Here is a 22,632-nt window from a genome sequence, read left to right as displayed (position 1 = left end):
ATAAACTATACCCACTTTATACTTGAAGTAAAAATGGAGAAAGTAAATGTATTTACTTCCCTCTTAATGTGTTCTGTCTGTTAGAGATCTCCATGCAGGAGCCAAAAGCAGGGAAGTTTCTTGAGACGTTATCTATCTTTGTGTTGTCGGTCAAGACCTATTAGTGGGTCATGAAACTGAATTAGTATGTTGCCATCAGCATTCAAAAAATAATATAAACTTCTAGTTTCAGCTGTGACATGTAAAGAACTTAGAAGTCTTGACTCCCATTCTTACAAAAAGTAAAAGGTGAATGAAGTTAACACCAGTAAATTTTTTCTAACCCATGGGACCTGAAGTTTCAGGGTAACCTTCACCCTAAAGTCTGGAGAGGGAGGTGAATGGAGAGAGTCATAGCCGAGATCTGCTTACCTTGGGCAGAAGACTCTGGGTGCCATTAACTGGCATAAATACTTAAATGGCAATTCTGGTGGCTGAGTGTGGATTGTGTGAGAGTCAGAAACTGGGGTATATTACATGGGGCCAGATGCATCTTTTCATGGATTTTACTTCCAGAAATCCCTCTATATTCTTATGGTGAAGATCAGAGAAAAAATCCTCTAATGGCTCTGGCAGTGGGAGAGAAAGAATAATCATCGTGAAATATTTCCAGGGTGTTCCCCATAACAAAGAAATTATCTTCAAGAAAAATAATTTGCCAGAGCTCATTCCTGATGTGGGAAGGATGTTGCTTCCATGCCAACCCCCTAAGATCAGGAATAAGGCAAAGATGCCCCTTCTCACCACATCTACTCCACATTGTACTTGAAGGACTAAGGTAATAAGATAAGGAAAGGTTTCTAAAGGATATAGATTTGGAAGAAAGAAATAAAACTTTAAAACTGTATTTTCTCCCAAAGATGACATGGTTGTCTATGAAGAAAATTCCAAAGAATCAACAACAACAAAACACTCTTGGAATTAACAAGTGATTATAATGAGGTTGCAAGATACAAAGCTCATAGATTAATTCAATTACAGTTCGGTATACCAGTGATGAAAACTTGGATTTTGAAATTAAAAACCTATTATTGACGTTAGCACCAAAACTGAAATATTTAGGGAAAAATCTAACATACTAAGTACAGGATTAATATAAGAAAAACTATAAAGCTCTGATGAAAGAAAGTAAAGAACTAATTAAATGATGATTTTATCCGTGTTCATGGATAGAAAGAAAATATGGTTAAAATGTTAGTTCTCCTGAATTTGATCTACAATTTCAGTCAAAATATTATTAAGGTTTTTTTTGTGGATATTGACGAATTTTTTCTAAATGTATATGAAAAAAGAAAAAACTCAGAATAGGCAACACAATATTGAAAAAGAACAAAGTCAGAGAACTAACACTCCCTGAGTTCAAAACTTATATAGCTACAGTAATCAAGTAGCATTAGCAGAAAATAATAACAGTAATAGAGAAATAGATAATGGAACAGAAAGAAAAGTCCAGAAATAGGCCCACATAAATGTAGTGCACTGATCTTCGACAAAAACAAAGATGCAATCCTATTGAGAAGGATAGTGTTTCCAACACATGATGCTGGAACAACAGACATAAATATGCAAAAGATGAATCCAGACACAGGCCTTACACTTTTAACAAAAATCTGCTTAAAATTATTATAAACCTAAATATTAAACATACACTTTTAAATTTTTTTGTCGAAAACGGTAACATAGAAGAAAATCTAGGTGGATTTCGCTTCATAGTTAAAACACCAAAAGCACAATTCATGAAAGAAAAAACTGATTCGTTGGATGTCACTGAGATTAGAAACTTCTGTGCAACAAGACACTGTTTAGAAAATAAAAAGACAAGTCACAGACTGGGACACAAAATATTTAAAAATACTTATTGAATATATATATATATATAGATGACATTTAAATATTTTTTTAAATTTTATATTTCCATAGGTTTTTGGGTAACAGGTGGTATTTGGTTACATGAGTAAGTTATTTGGTGATGATTTGTGAGATTTTGATGCACCCATCACCTGAACAGTATACACTGCACCCAATTCATCATCTTTTATCCCTCACCCTCTTCCCACCCTTTTCCCTGAGTCCCCAAAGTCCACTGTGTCATTCTTATGCCTTTGTATCTTTATAGCTTAGGTGCCACTTATGTGTGAGAACATAAGATTTTTGGTTTTCCATTCCTGAGCTACTTCACTTAGAATAATAGTCTCTAGTTCTAGTTCCATGCAGGTTGCTGTGAATGCCATTAATTCATTCCTTTTTGCCAAAAAATACGGGCGAAAACTAGTTAAAACGTGGGTGAGCAATCTGAACAGACACTTCATTAAAGAAGACATACCAATGACCAGTAAGCATATGATGGAGTCAGGACTGGAGTGATACATCTGCAAGCAAAGGGATGCCCGAAGCTACCTGAAACTGGGAGAGAAGCATGGCTGGGGTTCTTTCTAATGCTTTCAGAGGGAGCATGGTTCTGTTGACATCTTGATGTCAGATACCTGGACCCCAGAACGTCAGAAGATAAATCCCTGCTGTTCTAAACCATGCAGTCTGTGGTACTGCCTTATAGTAGTTTTAGGGAACTAATACAAAAACCAATTCCTGGAAAAGATGCAGAGCAACAGGAAGCTGTTGTTTATTCCTAGTGGAAATGCAAAACAGTATAGCCATTTCAAAGAAAATTTGACAGTTTCTTACAAAACAAGATATATTATTAACATATAAAAACAAGCAAATTCCTAGGTATTAACATATAAAAACAAGCACATTTCAACTGATTTGAAATTTTATGTCTATGGAAAAGTGAGTGTTTTTAGATGATTATGAATAATTGCTAAAAACCAGAAGGAACCATACACTAGGTGAATGGATAAATAAGTTGCTGTACATCCATACCATGCAACAGAATATTATCCACGGAGAGAAACACATGAGATATCAGACATATGGTACATCTTGAAACACGTGGGCAAAACTAAAATGTATATCGCTAAGTGAAAGAAATCCAGTATAAAATAGGCTACAAAATCTATTATTCCATTTATATGACATTCGGGAAAAGACAAAATTATGATAACAGTTAAAAATATTGGCCGGGCGCAGTGGCTCATGCCTGTAATCCCAGCACTTTGGGAGGCCGAGGTGGGTGGTTCACGAGGTCAGGAGATCGAGACCATCCTGGCTAACACGGTGAAACCCATCTCTACTAAAAAAATACAAAAAAAAATCAGCCGGGCGCAGTGGCGGGCGCCTGTAGTCCCAGCTACTCGGGAGGCTGAGGCAGGAGAATGGCATGAACCCGGGATGCGGAGCTTGCAGTGAGCCGAGATTGCACCACTGCACTCCAGCCTGGGCGACAGAGCAAGACTCCGTCTCAAAAAAAAAAAAAAAAAAAAAAATCAGTGGTTGCAGGAGTTTGAAAAAGAAGGAGAGAGTGGAAGCACAGGGAATAGTTGATGGCCATAAAGCTATTCTGCATGATATTGTAATGGTGGATATGTAACATTCGTCAAAATCTACAGGACTCAACAGCACAAAGAGTTAATGTTCACATATAAAAATGTTAAAAATCATGTAAAGATTTGGAGAAACCCAAGAAGAAATGGAGAAAGTGGAGAAAGAACATGTAACTGTATTGAAAATACATGAAACCACCTCACTGAGTGGGGTGGAAGTTGAAAGTTAGTGGAATCTGTAAGTCTATAGGCAAAAAAACCCTGTACATAAGCACTATACCTTGGTTGATAAACGTATCTTCCATATGAAGTGCTGGTTTTAAATTATGATCACAGTATATAGATGTATAGGAATTGAAAAAATAAGCAAAGGGAAGATGCTGAGATGCAGGATTCTCAGTGTTGGCATGGACGGTTACAGATAATGAAGGGAAAGAGAACAGAGTGATTTGCGTAGTAATGGATTAGAGTTGGAGACATCAGCATGTATTCATGCTTATCTTAATATAAATACAAATAAATCTAAGATATTTATAGATACGTATATGTGCACAGGTTAGTATACACATGTAGATTTTTATGCTCTGTCAGTCGAGAGGCCAAGAAGCGATGATATTGACAACAATGAACACACCTAGTGCTCAAAGGTTGCTTTCTAATGTCATTCTCCAGTAAAATGAAAAGTGATTCCTTGGAGAAATGCCTGATTATAGGACCAGGTCAGGAGAGATACAGAATGAACCTGGGGCCTCTTGCAGGGCATGAAAGAAAGTGTTCAAAAATTAAGAAAAAAATGTAAAGTGAGGTTGTATTGAAGCAACACAGGAACTAACTAAAAGAAATCTCAATGGCTAGAGTTGGAACAATTTGAGCAACAAAATAAAGTAGTCTTTCATTGTAACCCACAACGTAAATATCCATATGTCCATACTAATATAAATACAAGATTAAATAAGTAAATTGTGAGAATAAAAAATTTCCCATTCAGAAGGATTCCAAATAGCTTATGCGAGAATTCTGCCCTCAAAGGCTGGGAGCATAACCATCCCCAGCCTTGTCAAGGCTGGGCTGTATATGGCAACTTCATTCCCAAGAGTAGAGTATGGAAATAAAGGAAAAGAGTAACTTTACAGTGGAGAAGCTTGCAAGACACTGGCTCATCAGAAGATCGAGGTTACCCTCGACAGGGATAACTCATGGTGATGTGCACCCTTGACATGACGTCAGTGATGCAATGTTAAGAATGGACTTTACCTCTGAGGGCTTCCTCCCCAAAACATATAACCCTCATCTAATTATTTAAAAAATCAGACAAAACCCAATTGAGGGAAATTCTACAAAATACATAGCCAGTGCTCTCCTCAAAACTGTAAAGGTTATCATGAAAAAGGAAAGTCTGAGAAAGTGTCATAGCCAAGAGAAGTATGTGGGAACTCTCCCTAAGATTTTTTGAAAGTTTTCTGTAAATGTAATTTTTTTCTAAAACAAACTATATATACATATATGTTTACATACATATATAACGGCTAGAGTTGGATCAATTTGAGCAACAAAATAAAGTAGTTTTTCATTATAAGCCACAACTTTGGTTTATCACGTCATATTATATATATATATAATGTTATATTACATATATAACATACAATGTTTTATATATATATAAACATATATATATATTTTAAATACATGTAACTCAACTATTTTCTACAAAATAGTAGTGTTGTGATTTTCGGTAATGGTGCTTAATTAAAATTCAGGTGTTTCTCAGTCTGTTCCAGCAATTCCCAGCCACATCCCTCTCTTTGCTTAGATACTGGGTTACTTCTTCTGAGCTTCTCACTGTATCTCAGAATTGTTTTCTTCTATCTCTGAACAAAAAATCAACACTTTGTCTTCATCACCTGACACAAGTGAAAAACTTGTTCTTCAACTCCAGCAATGCAAAAGTTTCTGATAGTTGGTGCATAACTAATGGACTCATCCTTCTGAGGGAAGGAGATGTGTCAGGAGGAATATGATGTGATAAACCAATGTTGACATCTGAGGACAGAGTGACAAGCCAATTAGTAGAACAACAAAACCATGTGCTTCATGATTAGCCACCAAGACAATGTCAGTTCTCTTCTTGATGTGTTCACCTGTCAAAGCAAAGAAAGTTTCTTTGAATTCTTTTGCATGTTCTGAATTTCTAACTCTGAACCCTTGACCCAAGCTAAAGGGAAACTTAAACTTTCCTGCTTGCTTGCACCAAGAGTGAGCTATCTATTTTTCATTATTCTGCTATGTTTTAGAAGAGATCACACCCTTCTTGGTGTCACTGAGGCTGAGATAATTCTGACCAGCCAGGACACTATTGCTCTGTCTTGGATTCTGAAGGCCTCATGTGCTGTCTCTTGCGGGTGGCACAAAGATGGGACCCCTAATTGGACAGCAGAACCTCTATGTGCTCCAGAGGCCTGGACATGCTATCCCCAGAGTCACCTCCACCCCACTCTGATTTTCCCGCTCCAAACAAATGCTAAAAGTAACAATCAAATGGTCCCCCAAATGGTCAATTTTTTGTTTCCTCTCAAATTCTTTCAGATTATTTGACATATTTTGGTTTTATTTTTTTAAATGTATTTTTAAAATGTCAGCTTCTAAAAAGTACACACAAATCTCACTCCCTTCCTTGCCATTGCCTTTAGAGTACATTTTAAGTGGAAATTTGGTTACATTGACACAAGACAAGCATTTTCATCATTTTCTAACAAAGACTTAAGAGAATATTTATTTATTTTGAGATGAAGTTTCACCCTTTCGCCCAGGCTGGAGTGAAGTGGCACGATTTCAGCTCACTGCAACTTCTGCCCCCCTGATTCAAACGATTCTCCTTCCTCAGCTGGAATTATAGGTGCCCACCACCACGCCCGGCTAACTGTTGTATTTTTAGTAGAGGCGGGGTTTCCCCAGGCTGGTCTCGAACTCCAGACCTGACATGATCTGCCCGCCTTGGCCTCACAAAGTGCTGGGGTTACAGGGGTGAGCCACTGTGCTCTGCCAACAGAACATTTGAAAGAGACATATGAATGGTGCTCTCTTTAGAAGTTTCATGTCTGCTCCTAAAACCAGGTCAGGTAATAGTGACATTTTTTATTTGTTTGGTTTTTAAAGGTTTTTTTTTTTTGCTTTTTATTGATACACAATAATTGTACATATGTATATATTTGGATACATGCATAAAATGTGTAATTTACTATAAATTTCAAAATAGCTATAAAAGAAGATTTGAAATGCTTTCAATAGATTCAAATTTCTGTGCATTTCTGCTCTGGAAAGACAATCCAGCAACATCTCTTCTCCTTTATGATACACATTGTTTCTTCACAGGATATCCTGGAGTCTGAGTTTTAATTCAATAGACTGAAACCAATGCCTAGTTAGAAAGCATTTTTTATATCTACAGCTCTTTTTTTTTTTTTAAGGGTAGAGTTTTGTAACAGAAACGCTGATAATCAGGTCTAAGTATCCCTGGAGACTGTAGCCCTCTCTTAAGATTAATAAGAAGAGATACTTCTAATAACAATAGCAGCAGGAGATGTGCTGGGAAGTGATCTGGAGATCTTAAAATGTTTTCACAAATACATGACTCAGACTCTAGGTCACCAGTCTCCATCTTAGTTTTAATTATTTTTTTTAAAATCCATCAATTCAGAAAGCCCTCAGTGCTTTGGATGTGCTTTTTCCATATTCCATTCTGCACTCCTAGAGAGCCTCTTGATGCCCAGTGTTCAACCGTAATCACCCTTGCATTATAGATATGATTTCAGCCTGGAGTGAGCTTATGTGCAATATGATGAATCACTCTCCAGTGGGATCTAACACTGAGAAGATTTGCAACAGCTTGTATTTAGAGAATTAATAAAAGCAGTGATAGTGATTCGCGTTTTTTTAAAAAATAAAAAACTCTTTCCATTCTTTAAATGTTAGCTTTCTTAGTCCACAGAACTATATTTGCTTACAGATCTTGGGCTATAAATGTCTAGCACAATGCCTACTCTTAAATTGGAATTGAGCAGAATTTAAAAGCTGGCTTGTGCAAGAATGAGAAACGTTGGGCTAAAATGTTAGGTTTGCATTGGAGATTAGGAAGGGAGAAGTGACATTTTCTGTTAATGTGAAATAGAGGAAGGTTTATCAAAATGGTGTCCCAAAGGCTGAAGGGGGCAGATACGACATACATTGGTCTTTGGTTTATCTTTGCAAGGAAAGCAGATATTAAAAAGAGGCGTGTCCTCAGGGATCTCCTCTTTTATTGGCCTTAGGAAATACAGGAGAACGAATGAAGAGCATGGAAAATTTCCAGCAGGGCCTAGAAGCCAGAAAAAAAAACGCACATGCTGATTATCAATGAGCCTCTCCCGTTCCACCCTGCCCTCCTCCCCTTGGCCCAACACCCTGCACAGCCTCAGCTCATGTGGCTTTCTCTTGTTTGTGTGTCAACTAAAAATATCTTGCACACTTTACATAAATCATATTTTTAAATACACCAGAGTGGTTCAAATAACCTTTATTGGAGATAGTTAAGAGAACTCTCTAGCAGTCTAAGCTCTGCTGTTAACAGGATCTTAGACATATTCTTTTCATCTGTAAAACAAAGTTGTTGGGTAGGATGACGACCAACACTGCTTTTAACATGGACACTCTATGATTCTAATTTGTCAATAAATAATGTGATGCAATATAAAGATAGCTTTCATTTTGCTATATTTTCAGACATAATAGGAAAAATCATCAATAACCTAATTTTAAATTTTAGGCTACCACATCTCTATTTTGGAAGCTATTTCAAGTTTTCCACACTCTCCCCCAAAATTTTCTTCTTTAGATAATGGGGTTGAAGAAAGTCATGCCGATTGGAATCTTACAGAGTTGTTCAAAGATAGTTTTACTCAATGTAGCAAATAAAAATACTGGACATCCAGTTCATTCTGAATTTTAGATAAACAACAAATAATTTTAATATAAGTATATACCATGAAATATTTGTGATATACTAAAAAAAGTATCCCTTACTTACATGAAATCAAACTTTAACTAAGCATCCTATATTTGATCTGGCAATTCTATTTGAGGATCAACTAAAAGAGTTTACAAAAATGCTGTGCTTAGTAAATGCTAGTTTCCTTTTACTTATTTAGTATCCCTGCAGAACAACCCAGAAGTGGTGTATTTCCTAATCTGTAAGACATTAAAGTATAAAACACACCCTTATTTCTTTAAGAAAATATTTATGGAAGGGAATCTAACTACTTTCTATCATATATGCATAGGAAATGAATTTTAAAATGGTTTTGTAGGGAAAATACATAATCCTGCTTATGTAAGTACAATATGCTATATATTATATATAAGAAAACAATTCTGGATTGGAAGTAATAGCCAACTAGTGCTGAGAAATTATAAAATAACATAGTTAAAAGATATATATCATCATCAGTGAATGCAAAAGCACAGCAGAAAAACTACCTCAGGTATGTTAGTAAGTTGGGTCTATCTCTTCTGTGCATTATTATAAAAACAAATGCCAGTACAGTCATTCATAGATATTGGTAACTAACAATCACGGTGTAATAAAAAATGACATTAGCATGAATTTCCATCCTGTACTTGCAGGCTGGGTAAATCAAAAAACAATGACAACAACAAAAAACATGAATTTTGAATGAATTCCCACTCAAGGAATGTGGACAAATTATATGTAGATTATATGTAGACAAAACAATATTTCAGTAAAAACACTGAAGGAACAAAAAACTTTAATGAAATTCCGATGCTATGCTCATGCATGCAGAAAAAAATAATTTTCCTGACAATTACTATAGAACAAACAACAGGGGAGAAAATGAATGAAATCCTGGAAAAACTAGCTTAATCAAGAACTCACTAGAGCTTCTGTTACTGTTTGGGGCCATCAAGCATTGTGGGAGTAATAATTATAAATCAAACCTATACAAGAAACAAACCCTACCTGCAGTTTTCCAGGTATCCCAGGTCTTGATATTTTTGTTAAGCAAACCTCCCTGAGATGTGAGGTTTCTGTGTTTACTCTGATGTTTTTGGCTTGCTCTTCTGGCCATTATGGAGTAGCAACCTTGGTACTCTCTTTAAATCCACTATCTATAGCTCCTATTAGAGGTGGGAACGACTAATGGCTTTCAATGTGCAATATGGGTTGGCTGAACCTACAATAATGGTAACAAAAGTTGCTTTCAGGAAAAAAGCTAGCATATACATATATATATATATATATATATATATATATATGATGTGGTGAAGACCATATTTGATTAGAGAAGTTAATGAGGAACAAAATATAAAACTATACTAAGTGTTGGCAACTAATTTTTAAAAATTCAGCCCTGATTAAAATAAAGGGGCCCAGATACATTTTCAAAGACCAAGCAAAAAGGATGACTTTAGAGCTGAGAGGCAATAAATTTATAATTGGCACACAGATCAAGGAACATCGGCCATGTCCCATGTCAGCATCATGGATCAGAAAACAGTAGTAGAAGTTAGAATTGAAAGAACCCAAGAGTCTATTAGGATACAGAGTTGGAAATGACTGGAAAATAATCTCCTGGGCAATGGAAGACCCATAGATATTACTACCAGCTTTCTCTCTACCCCAGGTCCTGTAAAGAGACTTGGCACCCAAGGAGCATCGGTGAAATAAATGAACACACAAAAATGAAATTTAATTCCCTAGTGTCCAGGAAAATACAGAATGAAGACTTTGAACTTCCCTATGGATATAAAAGTAGATGATTAGCCAATTATCTATTTTTAGTAAAGTATCAAAAAGTTAAATTGACTTCAGCTGGTGTGTGTGTAGAAAAAAGGCATGTGCTTAACAAAAACAAAAATCTACTATCTTTAAATGGTATATTTTCAGGTGATTTTTAAAGATATTTTTCACAATGCATATATATAATTTTATGGTAAAAATTATGTTCATTTGAATTAATTTTAGGGAAGCACAAACTAAGTGACAATCGAGCAATGAGCAGATGGGATATCGATTCCCAGGTCACCAACTGTTGCCCTAAAATGACTTTCACTCAAATCTCAAGCCTGGGATCGATGCCCTAATCCCCAAGAACATGTAAGGGTAAGGAGAAAAATAAAATGCAACACACTGCATCACTACTTTGTAAACGCTGTGATGCAGGGGCTGTTTCCCTGATAAGAAAAGCTGCAGCATCTGCCATCAGGCATCCATCCCGCCTCGTTCCTTCCCTTCTCTCAGTCCACGCATCACAATTATGACCCCAGCCAGCCTCCCACCTTAGTGGTCCTGCCATCTGCTACCTGGAGCCAGAACTCAGAGGCTAGATTTCTTTTCCAGGATGAGGCCCCAAGGGCCTTAGAAAACATTCACCAAAATGATGGTTGTCTTCTCCATAATTCTGTCTGGAAAGCAGCATCTGACCTGTAGCTTATGTGATATCCCAGGGCGGGTGTGTCATGACAGAGGCTATCAGGGTGGACAAACAATGTGGCATGTGGGAAAGGGCGATGATCCAAACTGAAGGGCTCCAGAAGAGGGATGGGAGAGCCCAGGGCCGAGCATCCAGCCTGACTTGTGCTTTCCCATCACCAATTCCCCACCTCTCTTCGGGAAATGCTCCCGACGACAAATGCAAGTAAATGAATGAGCCTTTTGCTTTGATATCAATGGCTGGATTTGCCAATGTCCAACCCTGCAGGAGGGTGTGGGTGGGGCTCAGGCCTCTGTTGCAGTCACCAGAGACAGTGTTCTGCTTCCTTCCTACGTGCTAGAGTTGCAGGCTTGAGATTAAGGAGGGCCGAGTTAGGGGGATGGGACCCCTGAGAGAAGAGAGACATTTTTTGCTAAGGTAGTCCTTTAGTTAAGATGTCAGCACCTAAACAAAACAAGAAGGGTTGGGTGCAGTGGCTCATGCCTGTGATCCCAGCACTTTGGGAGGCCAAGGCAGGTAGATCACTCAAGCCCAGGAGTTTGAGACCAGCCTGGACAACATGGTAAAACCCCGTCTCTACAAAAATTAGCGAGACATGGTGGTGCATGCCTGCAGTCCCAGCTACTCAAGAGGCTGAGGTGGGCGGATCACCTGAGCCTGAGGAGGTCAAGGCTGCAGTGAGCTGTGATTCTGCCGTTGCACTCCAGCTTGGGTGATAGAGTGAGACCCTGCTTAAAAAACAAACAAACAAACACAAACAACAGTAAAGAATAGAAAAAGAAAAAATAAAGAAAGCAGGAAAGGTATCCAAGAAGAGACTTTGCAGGCATGGGTGAGTCACAGGACTTGGGTACGAGTCCCCCCTCTGTCATCTGTTGACACAAGGATCTCAGGAGTGTGGCTTTCCCTTTAGGCTGTGTGCTTCTCTCTATGGGGGAAATAATAGTTCCTACTTCACTACGTTTAGCAATATTAATAATACACACAACACACTCAGCACAGCATTGACACATTGCAAATACTTAAATAAATGTTACTGCTTAAAAACCAAAACACGAAAGCAGAAGGAAGAGCCAGAACCCCAGAGAGAAGATAAAAGTTTTAAAGATGTCAGAAGTGCAATGTTTTATGCTCATACACTTGCAGGTCCATAGATCCAAATGTGGGTAAACTGAGCCAGTGTGCGTCATCTCTACACCACCTCAACGATCTGAACAACCGGGCATCAGCATGGTGGGCAGCTTGTTTTCCTTTAATAACCTCCTTAATCATTTCTGGCTACAGATTAACTAGCCTATTAAAATGAAGACAGACACGAGTTGCAAACTTCACGCTCTTTCTGCAACCGAAACTACAGCCAAGGTTGTAGCTGGTTGCCTTCTCAGGGTGGCACTGAATCCTCCTCCAAGTAGCATTTGGAAGGTAATTTTTCTGAGCGTCCTAGTGGCGCAGACATCTTAAAATCCAAAAAAGGTGAACTGTGGTTAAACATTTATTGACAACTCATAGAATGATAATTTTCTCCCATCACTAGCAGGAATCCAGTAGGAGTCTTTTGAAACAATTGTTGATTTGAAAGTCCGGTGTCTTGTATCCTAAACCGAGAACATAGTAATGAGATGCAAAAAAACTAGAAACAAAGGAAGAGATGTATACATGACTGTAAGCTGATCTTTTAGGAGTTTGTTGAAATCTGCAAACCTTTTTCATTTTGCTCATTTACCATGATTTGTCACCTTCACCAAGATAAATACAATTATCTCTTCCCCCAGTTCTTCTAACACTGCCTGGTCTAAGGTGAGAAAAACAACCTTGACTCTCTTTTGTCTTTGGAGTTTATGCAGGATATTTATGAGGAAGTGACTGGGTGACTTTATCCAGGAGCAACTCATGTGACATATGCCCTTTGTCCGTGGTTCACTAATCAACACCAACTGGCCCATACCATCTACTCAACTGGCACAAGAATAAACAGTTACTTGGAGGTATCAAATAGATACCCACATTACAGTCACACTGGATGAGTTTATCACAGAATTTTCTTTGTCCTTGGGTCTGCAGAACTGATACTGGACATCACATTCCTCCTTGTTTCAATGGAACTCATCAAAATCTCCAAAATTACGTTCAGAGATGTCTTCCTTAGCCTGGTGTTCACTGATGCGCTCATGAAGGTGATGTTCTGTGGGCATCCAAGGATCATCACCTGCTCCAAAGTCTGATCCACCATTGGCTGGCCAGTGGCCAATCAGATAACCTCAATGGCAGGAACCAACAGTGAGCTGTGGGCACTGCACTGTGATGTCACAGAACCTGGGACCTGCGGTCATGCTGGGCTAGGACAAGAGGCAGAGGCAGAGAGACAGAGAGGAACCACCCTAAGAAGAGAGACCAGGTGGGCTTTTCTATGTTGGTGCCTTGCATTTTAGCTCTTTTTTTACTGTATGCTCCCGGATCAACCCCAGATGAACTGTTATAGCTTTCCAATACCTGTTGTTTCTTGGGCTTTCCTAAGTAATCATCTCTCCTTCCTGATACAAGATAACTCTCCCTGGAAGACCACTCCACAATCTTCTGGTAACTTTGTGAACTTAGACAACTTACTTAACTTCTCTGGGCCTCAGCTTCCCCATCTGTAAAACAGCAACAATAACCCTCCCCCTATCCCACAGAGTTGCCCTGAGGGCCAAAATAACAAATTCATGTGAGAGATTTGTGTGTATTGCCTGAGACATAAAGCACACTTAATAACACTGAATGATTGTACTGGGTACTTCATTTTTCTGAAGGCCTACTGGAGGATTGGAATGAGGATGGGGTCCACCTGCATCCAACCCACTGCTCCCTCTGGTTTGGGAGTGGCGCAGTGGTGTGGTAGTTAGTAGCAAAAACTCTGGGGTTGGTCTGAGGTTAATCCTGGTTCTACCACTTATTAGTTGTGTGGCCCTGGGCAAGTTACCTAACTTCTTTGTTCTATAATTTCCTCACTTGTGAGATGATAATAATAGTAACTATCTCACAAAATACATTTTAATAAGAAGATAATGTATCTAAAATGTTTAAAGCAATGTCTGAAACATGTTGTGAGTGCTGTACAAAGGTTGGGTATAATTATATTATGTTATCCTCCCAGTTATCCCCAGCATCCAGACTGGTCATTCTAAATCACAGGTCTTTCCAGGCCCTGCTTCTGCTCCACACCCCTCAGTGACCCCTCAAAGTGCCCTTGAAGCTTGTGCTCCTTGGCTCAGACAACACACACTAGTGAACTGACCCCTGCCACATCTCTAGCCTAATCTTACTCCACACAGCAACCACAGATGCACTTCCTCCCCCACGGTATTAGTCCATTTTCACACTGCTGATAAAGACATACCCAAGACTGGGTAATTTATAAAGAAAAAGAGGTTTAATGAACTCACAGTTCCACATGGCTGAGGAGGCCTCACAATCATGGTGGAAGGTGAAAGGCACATCTTACATGGTGGCAGACAGGAGAGAATGAGAGCCAAGTGAAAGGGCAAACCCCTTATAAAACCATCAGATCTCATGAGACGTATTCACTACCACGAGAATAGTATGGAGGAACCTCCCCCATGATTCAATGATCTCCCACCAGGTTCCTCCCACAACAAATGGGAATTATGGGAGCTACAATTCAAGATGAGATTTGAGTGGGGACACAGCCAAACTATATCATCCACCCACCCTAGGCCTAGACAGATGCTATGGCCTCTGCCTGGCAGTTTTTCCCAGCATCCATGTCTTCTACAGTAGAGCAATGACACCTGTTCATCTTTTGAGTCTCAGCTTAGGGTCCACCTCCTCCAGGAAGCCTGTCTTGACTTGTCAGGTTCCATCAGATGCCCACTCTCTGAGTTCATCTCTGCCAGACCACTTACCATCTGTGCTGTAATCCTTGGTGTATACATCTGCTCCTCCACTCGTGTTTGTTTGTTTGTTTGTTTCTTTGTTTGTGTGTGTGTGTGTGTGTGTGTGTGCTTGGATGTTGTATCTGACTAAAGGTTACCTCATCAGGCAAATATTTTTGTCACCTAACAAGAGGCAAGTGGTTCTGGGGTGGGCTTGTATAAGGTGCATGGGTGTGCTTTGGTCAAGAATTAGGCCGAGGCAGACATCAGGCCTGCATGACTCCATGGGATTGGTGAGCAGACGCACACCTCCACTTGTTATATAACCTGTTTGTGTAAGCTCATACATGGCTCTACGCCACTCTTGTCTGTAAAAGGTATAACTAACCTGCTGATGCTGTACAGGTGCTGTTCGTCTTGGCTCAGCTCAGTATGGCACGGGATGGCACGGCACAGCTCGGTGCTGGTGCCCAGAGAGATAGTATGAAACTGCTGATGCCTGTGAGAGCTACCCACCTTGAAGGTGGGCAGTTGGGAGCCAGGAACTGGCTTGTGCCTGGAGAGAGAAAGAGTTAAGCTGTGAACCCTGACAGAGCTGGCCTTGCAGGCCCGGAAGAGCAGCTCCAGGCGTGGGGGTGGCAGGAGCCACAGAGCTGGAACAGACAGCTGAGATAAAGGTGGACAGTGTGAGAGAGCTGCTGACGAGAGAGCTGCTGACAAGAGAGCTGCTGAATAAACCATATTCACCTGCTTGCAGCCCCCCCAGGTGTTCTCCCTCTCTCCTCCTCCTCCTTCTTATTCTTCACCCCCTCCTCCTTTTTCTTCTTCCTCTCTCTCTCTCTTTATCTCTCCATCCCTCACTATTTTCAGGAATGTTAATAATGCCCAGAAGTCTCAAGCAAACTTTCTAGCTGCAGGCCTCATTCCCATGTACTAGCACCAAGACATGCTGAGAGATGGACATCTGGGAGAGAAGGGATCCATGGGCAGGGAGAGAGGGCTGGGATGGATGCCACGTGGCCAACCCAGAATGCCATCCCTGGGACCCCTGAATTCTATAAGGAAAGGACAGGACATGAAGCTGTGTGTATTCCCTGGAGGTGCTTGTTGCCTGTGTATCAATAATAACATTAAAACAACAGCAAGCATAATACCTATTTCAGAGTCACTATATTGCAAAGTTCTAGGAGGCTTATTTACCCTGAGAGTCCTGAGATGGGTCCCCTCTGGGAAGGTGTGATTGGAGCTTCTGCCATGCATTGGTCCCCACTGTGCAGTGTCTGGACCAATGACCTAATTCGTTCCTCACAAAACAGCACGATGGGAGTGGGTGTGGCTACAACTCCCCTTTATAAATGAGGAAGTGAAGAACGGCAAGGGTTTTTTCCATAGGGATGAGAGGTTCTGATTTATTCTGGGCTTTATCATCATTAGTACCTGCAGCCAAAACATGTTTATTGTAGGGATTTTCAAACTAGTTGGACCAGGGGCAAGGATAGCAGAGAAGGGTTACTCCCTAAACACAGGTGGTTCTCTTAGGGTGGCCTAAGGGCCTAAGCTCACCTGGACCAATTCAGCTTCTGCAGTTTGCCAGCTACTTGATTAATAGCTACTGTCATTCACTCTGGCCTCAATATAAACCCAGGGGTTGAGCAATTAAAGTCCTAGGGAAAGATGTATACAGTTTGTTCTCCTTGAAAATCATAAGCATCACCAGTCAACAATACAGGCTCACATAGCAAGGCAGAGAAATCTGGATGATTGTGTGTCTCTTCTATAATTCAGGGTCGTCACTGACCGTCCAAGGGCTTCATTTGCAGACCCTGTGCATGTGGACAGGGCCATGTGGTTAGTTCCCACCAAAAGACAGCAGACTGGTGTGTTTCACTTCAGAGATAAGGACTTTCTATGCTGAAGAGATGGGCATCTGGAAGAGAGGAAATCCACGAGCAGGGAGAGATTCCTTCTCACACTCTTCTTCTTTTGCAATGACTTTAGAAGCCATGTGTTGACTATGATGAAGCTACAAGAGGGAACACATCAGATCCCTTGAGTCACCATGTGAGAGAGAGGGCTGAGGATGAAAGCAGCCAGAGACAAAACAAGAGCATTGGGCTGTATATCAAAAAGCAAACACATAAACAAAAAATCCCATGCCTTTCTTGCTGGGCTACTGATAGGTGGGGGATGGTTGTTACAGGACATTAGCCTATCTGGCTAATACACATATCCTGTCTCTATGACATGAACTAATTTAAAGAGGAAAGAAGCTCAACATCCAGTTAATATCTGGTTACTGACCAGTTTCAATACAACAGTTTTATCTGCAAACAAATTTGCGTGTAGATGCAGCCAAATATGCACAATTACACCTTTCTTACACCTCATTGCAATGATATAGAAAAACAGTACATAGAATGATCTTTGAATTGTGAATCTTTCAGGGTATTGGCAGGAAACACATCATGCACTAAAAAGGGGAAAGTGATGAGAGTCTAGGGACTATTTTCATAGATGAGAGGAGACTTGAAGGTAAAAACAAGGAACAGGGAAGCACATCAGGGTGATAGTAGGAAGCCCACTAGCTCTGGGCCAGAAGTGAATGGAAAGGAATATGTGAGTGGAGCCCAGAGGGAGCTGCGACTGTCGGATCTGGACACCCAACAGGAGCTGTGGTCTCCGGTAAAACAACTGAGGCTCAGCCACCTGTGGCCAAGCAGACAGTGTGGTAAGCACCTTGATATGCTGCTGCCCAGACCCTCTTTTGATGAAAGGTGTGTTGCTGCAGCTTCAGGGAGTGCTGTCACGATATGTAGACTCCAGCTGCAGCCCCTTCAGGGAGTGCCTGAGCTGCTGCGAGTCATCATCTCCAGGGGCAAGCCCCTTCCCAGTGGGCCCACAAACAGTGACTTGCCCTGGGAGTATAAAGGCCTGACCATCTCAGCCCACCTCGGGGAAATCGCTAGGACCATCCTAGCTCCCAAGCTCACTCCAGAGTTGGCCATGTTTTTCTGGGCCTGCTTCACAGCTCAATATTTCCCTCTGCCCACTCCTGCTTCCTTTTCTTCCTTTCCAAGGAATGGGTCCCGAAGTCACTCCGTAATAAGCACCCTGCACACTAATCTCCATTGCAGAGTTTTCTTTCTCAGTGAACCATCCAGCAATGGGGTGGGAAAGCAGGGTTGTAAACACCCTGACCTCTCCCTCTCTTCCTGCTCTTTTACCTGCAGGCACCACTCATTGGCCAAATCCAACTGAAAGCAAGAGGGTGAGGAAACTGAGGTGATTTTCAGAACTTGTTTAAAATAGGGCTGGACAAGGGTGGGGAATACATGTTTGTTCTTAACCATAAAAAGAGATGATGTGTCTAGGGAGGAAGGAGAGGGGGAAGCCATTAGCTGACAGTGTAACAAAAGCAGTGCCCCTGATGAAAACAAGTATCTGGATAATAATCTGTTCCAGATGAATAGCCAGATGCTGATGAGAGTTTATACAGTCCCTTGTTAATATGAATCTGTTTTTCTTGTGTGGTTTCCTTTAAGAATCAAAGCATCAGAGCAAAACGTGGGTGATGCATGTTATCCACAGACTCATGTTCCTGTAGTAGGATATCTCATTCCAGACAAAAACCTAGAGGTCACCTGCAACCCAGGGTTGTCCCTGGTATGCTCCAGTCTGGTCAGTGAGCATCCGTCATGCATGTGCCCAGCAGTGGGTTGGTTTGCATGTGGCACACCTGAGACCCTAGTGGCCTACAGATGTATTTGTTTATTATGTACAGTATTTAGAAAATGAAGCATTTGGCAACATTTGCAAATTGGAAGATTTTTAATAAAAATATGGAATTGTGGTTTCCCTTGGAAAGGCCAGTGCTGTGGTGCCACTGGGACTCCAAGCCTACTGAGTAGCAGGTGTCCTGCAGACCCCACCTATCCCTATTGTCCCCATCACAGAAGCTGAGTGTTAGATGCCGTTTATCATTGCACATGAGCAGACCTAAGGGAAGAGCAAAGTATTTCTTCTACCAAAGTCCCTGTCCAAGTGGGAAAATAAAAAGTAGCGTGGACCAGGTGTTTCAAGAAAAGTGCGAAGGAGCATATTTCTTTGAGATAATGATAAATATTCCTTCATGCCCCATATGTAATTGTGTCTGTGTGATAAGGGTATATTATGCTCCACTTGTTTACTTTCCAGGTTGGCATGGGTTATTTCTGCTTGGAATCCTGTTATGGGACTCTATATTATACCAGAGCCACTGGAAAGAGGAACAGTCCTATAGGAGAGGAAAAACTCATAGGAAACACTTGTTGACTGAACAATGGATGGAAATTTTATGCAGACTAACAAAAATCAGTGCAGGGAAATACAAATACAAACCTAGGCTTTCAATTGGCTGGTTCAAAATATTCAGAGATCGGAGCAGATAATATGAGCTGGAAGAGAAAGGGAAGCCTCCTGGAAACTGTGAAAGACTGGGTTAGGAACAGCAGATTAGGCTTGTACTTTTTAGCTTCTTCATCATAATCCATAATAAGAAATAATGCTGGACATAGTGGCTCACACCTGTAATCCCAGTACTTTGGGAGGCAGAGGCAGGAGGAATCCTTGAGGCCAAGAGTTCCAGACTACCCTGCGCAACACAGCAAAACCCCATGTATACAAAAACAAGAAATAAAAAAGTTAGCTAGGCATGATAGTGCACACTTGCAGTCCCAGTTACCTGGGAGGCTGATGCAGGAGGATCACATCAGCCCAGGAGTTCAAGGCTGCAGTAAGCCATGATGGAGCCACTGCACTCCAGCTTGGACAACAGAGCAAGACCGTCTCTTTAAAATAAAAAAAGAAAAATAAATACATTTTACATTAGGATTTATCCACCCCCACATGCACACAAAAACACCTATACAATTTAAACCAAAATTTCATTAAGAATATACACCTTTGTTCCAAGAATATGCCCTGATATATTTTATTCTATTCCATGCATTTTAAAAATGATAGTGGCCTGTAAATTGATGTCATTGATTACTAACAGTTGAACCATGGTTTACACCTAGGAAATAGTAATACCCACTGAATTCAGTACCTGCAACTGGAGCATTCTACACCCTAGAAATATTTCAGGTCTAGCTCTTTTCTCCTCTCTTTTCTGAATTTTCCCTGTCTCAGGCTCTGTAAGACTGCCCATCAGGGAGGATCCCACCATGGCCCAGATCTGGGTTTTTAAGCATTTAACTGGTGACTCATTTGATGAATCTTTGATTTTTCTGGTAAGCAAGAGACCTCTCGAAGCTGCTGACCTCTCATGATAAGAGGTTGTTTCCTGTCTCAAGGTGTCCAAGGAACGTTCGAGGCAATAAATCATTGCCAAAACTAATGTCATGAAGTTTCCTCCTGTGTCTGCTTTTATGCGTTTTACAGTTTCAAGTCTTATGTTTATATTTTGAATTCATTTTGACTTGATTTTTGTGTACGGTGTAAGATAAGGGCCCTGTTCAATTCTTTTGCGTGTGGCTATCCAGTTTCTCAAAACCATTTGTTGAAGAGATCCTCTCATCATTGGGTATTCTTGGCACCCTTGCAGATGATCAGCTGATGATGTGTATGGATGTGGCATCAAAAGCAGAGAGGCAACACCAGTAAAAATGGACACTTGGGACTACATCATATTGACAGGCTTCTGAATAGCAAAGGAAATAAGCAACAAAGTGAAAAGGTGACCTACAAAATAGGAGAAAATGTTTGCAAACCATATATCTGAAAGGGATTGAATGTCTAAAAATATAAGAAACTCCCACAACTCAATAGCAAAACAAACAACTCAGTTTAAAAATAGGCCAAGGGCTGGGCGCGGTGGCTCATGCCTGTAATTTTGGCACTTTGGGAGGCTGAGGCAGGCGGATCACTTCAGGTCAGGAGTTCAAGACCAGCTTGGCCAACATGGTGAAACTCTGTCTCTACTAAAAATCCAAAAAATAAAAATAAAAAATAAAAAGCCAGGCATGGTGGCATGTGCCTGAAATCCCAGCTACTCAGGAGGCTAAGATACAAGAATCACCTAAACCCAGGAGGCAAAGGCTGTGGTGAGCCAAGATCATGCCACTGCACTCCAGCCTGGGCGACAGAGTGAGACTCCATCTTTAAAGAAAAAAAATATAGGCCAAGTATTTGATTATATGTTTTTCCAAAGAAGACACATAAATGGCCAATAGGTATATGAAAACATGTTCAACATTACTAATTATCAGGGGAATGCAAATTGAAACCACAATGAAATATCACCTCACACTTCCTAGGATGACTATTAAAAAAATAAAATAAAAGGTAAGTGTTGGCAAGGATATGGAGAAACTGGAACTCTTGTACACTGTTGGAAGAAATGTAAAATGGTACAGCCACTATAGAAAAGTATAGAGGTTTCTCAAAAACATTAAAAATAGAACTACTGTATATTCCAGCAACTGTACTTCTGGGTATATGGAAAAAAAAAAAAAAAGAACTGAAATCAGGATCACAAAGAGATATCTGCACACCCATGTTCATTTTAGCATTCTTCACAATATCCAAGATTTGGAAAAAAACCCTAAATATCCATAAATGGATGAATGGATCAAGAAAATATGGCATATACATGCAATGGAATATTATTCAGCCTTATAAAAGAAGGAAATTCTGCAGTGTGCAATAACAGAAATGAATCTGGAGGACAATATGCTAAGTGAAATAACTGCTGCTTACATGAGGTGTCTAAAATAAACTCACAGAAGCAGAGAGCAGAGCAGTGGTTTCCAGGGGCTGCGGAGATGGGGGAGGGGAAACAGGTATCAAATTTCAGTTACGCAATAAAAATGGGTTCTAGAGATCTTCTGTACGACATAGCGCCACATTGTACACTTCAAATTTGTTAAAAGGATTTGAGAAAAGGAACACTAGCTGGCTCTAGTCGGACTAAAGCAAGGTCCTCTGCATTGCCCAAGGGGAGAAACAGCCTCGGACTACCCTGGTTTGACAAGGTCACGTTCAGGGTCAGTGGCAGGGACATCAGCTCCCTCAGGCCAGTAAGCAGTCACCAGTTTTTGAGAGAACCAAGCTGATGTCCCAAGCTGAGACTTCTTTCACACAAGAGACTGCACTCCCTCTCTCTTCCAGATTCAATGAATGTGCATCCAACAGGAGCACCTCTGGGCTGCCACCTTCAGACCAGAAGGGACTGCGGCGAATTTACTGATTCTATTACGTGACTGCCCCAGACACTTGGCAACACATTGCCTGCAAAGGAGCTGCTAACTCATGTGCTGAAGCTACATGGAAAAAAAATCAATGCCCAAAATGTTGCTGCAATTAATTAAGCCTTCACGAGAAAACAGGGCTGTACGTTATCAGTAGTTGAGCCTTCCCGGCCTGTTTCATAAGGAAGTGGCTTCTGTGACCCAAGTCTGATGAGCCTGAGACAAGCTTGGCTTTAAAGCATTGAGCTGCCAAAGGCAGGTCGAAGTCACTGTGTGGAAACCCTGGGCTCCTGCAGACCTATGGTTGTGCTTATTTCCGAATGCCTTTGCCCCTTGGCAGGGCTGAGAAAGCGAGAGCTCAGTAGGTCACATGACCACTCGTGAGCCAATCACTGTTGCACTGGGATGGCACACACTGATTGGCCGGCCCTGGGCGGCGCTCCCACCCTGCAGGTGTTTAAAGTCTGTGTATGAGGGATGTGGTCTGGCTATGGGAAAGCAGGGAGCTGTTTCAATACCAAGGGGGCAGGATTTCAAAGAAGAAAAATAAATCATTTCGATTACCTAG

General features: G+C 40.8%; 1 protein-coding gene and 2 long non-coding RNA genes across 6 annotated transcripts in view; 1 reads left to right on the top strand and 2 right to left on the bottom strand.

Annotated features, from left to right (window-relative positions):
- Positions 1-2,635: 2,635 nt before the first annotated feature.
- LOC104001735 (uncharacterized) overlaps positions 2,636-22,632 on the bottom strand; it is a 70,719-nt gene continuing 50,722 nt past the window's right edge. The window contains exon 5 of the mRNA XM_063786131.1: positions 2,636-5,617. Within this exon, the coding sequence (XP_063642201.1) occupies positions 5,614-5,617 (4 nt within the window). The 3' untranslated portion in view covers positions 2,636-5,613. The remainder of the gene's footprint in view (positions 5,618-22,632) is intronic.
- On the bottom strand, positions 12,443-13,201 carry LOC107967679 (uncharacterized). Its single transcript, XR_001708381.3, has 2 exons — positions 12,968-13,201; positions 12,443-12,558 (listed from the first exon to the last, which is right to left on the bottom strand). It is a non-coding gene; the product is annotated as an uncharacterized LOC107967679 (long non-coding RNA).
- LOC107967678 (uncharacterized) overlaps positions 13,283-22,632 on the top strand; it is a 41,168-nt gene continuing 31,818 nt past the window's right edge. For all 4 annotated transcript variants that reach the window (XR_010148175.1, XR_010148173.1, XR_008538589.2 and 1 more), the window contains exon 1: positions 13,283-13,358. This is a non-coding gene — a long non-coding RNA (uncharacterized LOC107967678). The remainder of the gene's footprint in view (positions 13,359-22,632) is intronic.

Source organism: Pan troglodytes, chromosome 10, assembly GCF_028858775.2.
Source record: "Pan troglodytes isolate AG18354 chromosome 10, NHGRI_mPanTro3-v2.0_pri, whole genome shotgun sequence".
Classification (NCBI taxonomy): domain Eukaryota; kingdom Metazoa; phylum Chordata; class Mammalia; order Primates; family Hominidae; genus Pan; species Pan troglodytes.
This window is presented reverse-complemented; position numbering and strand designations above follow the sequence as displayed.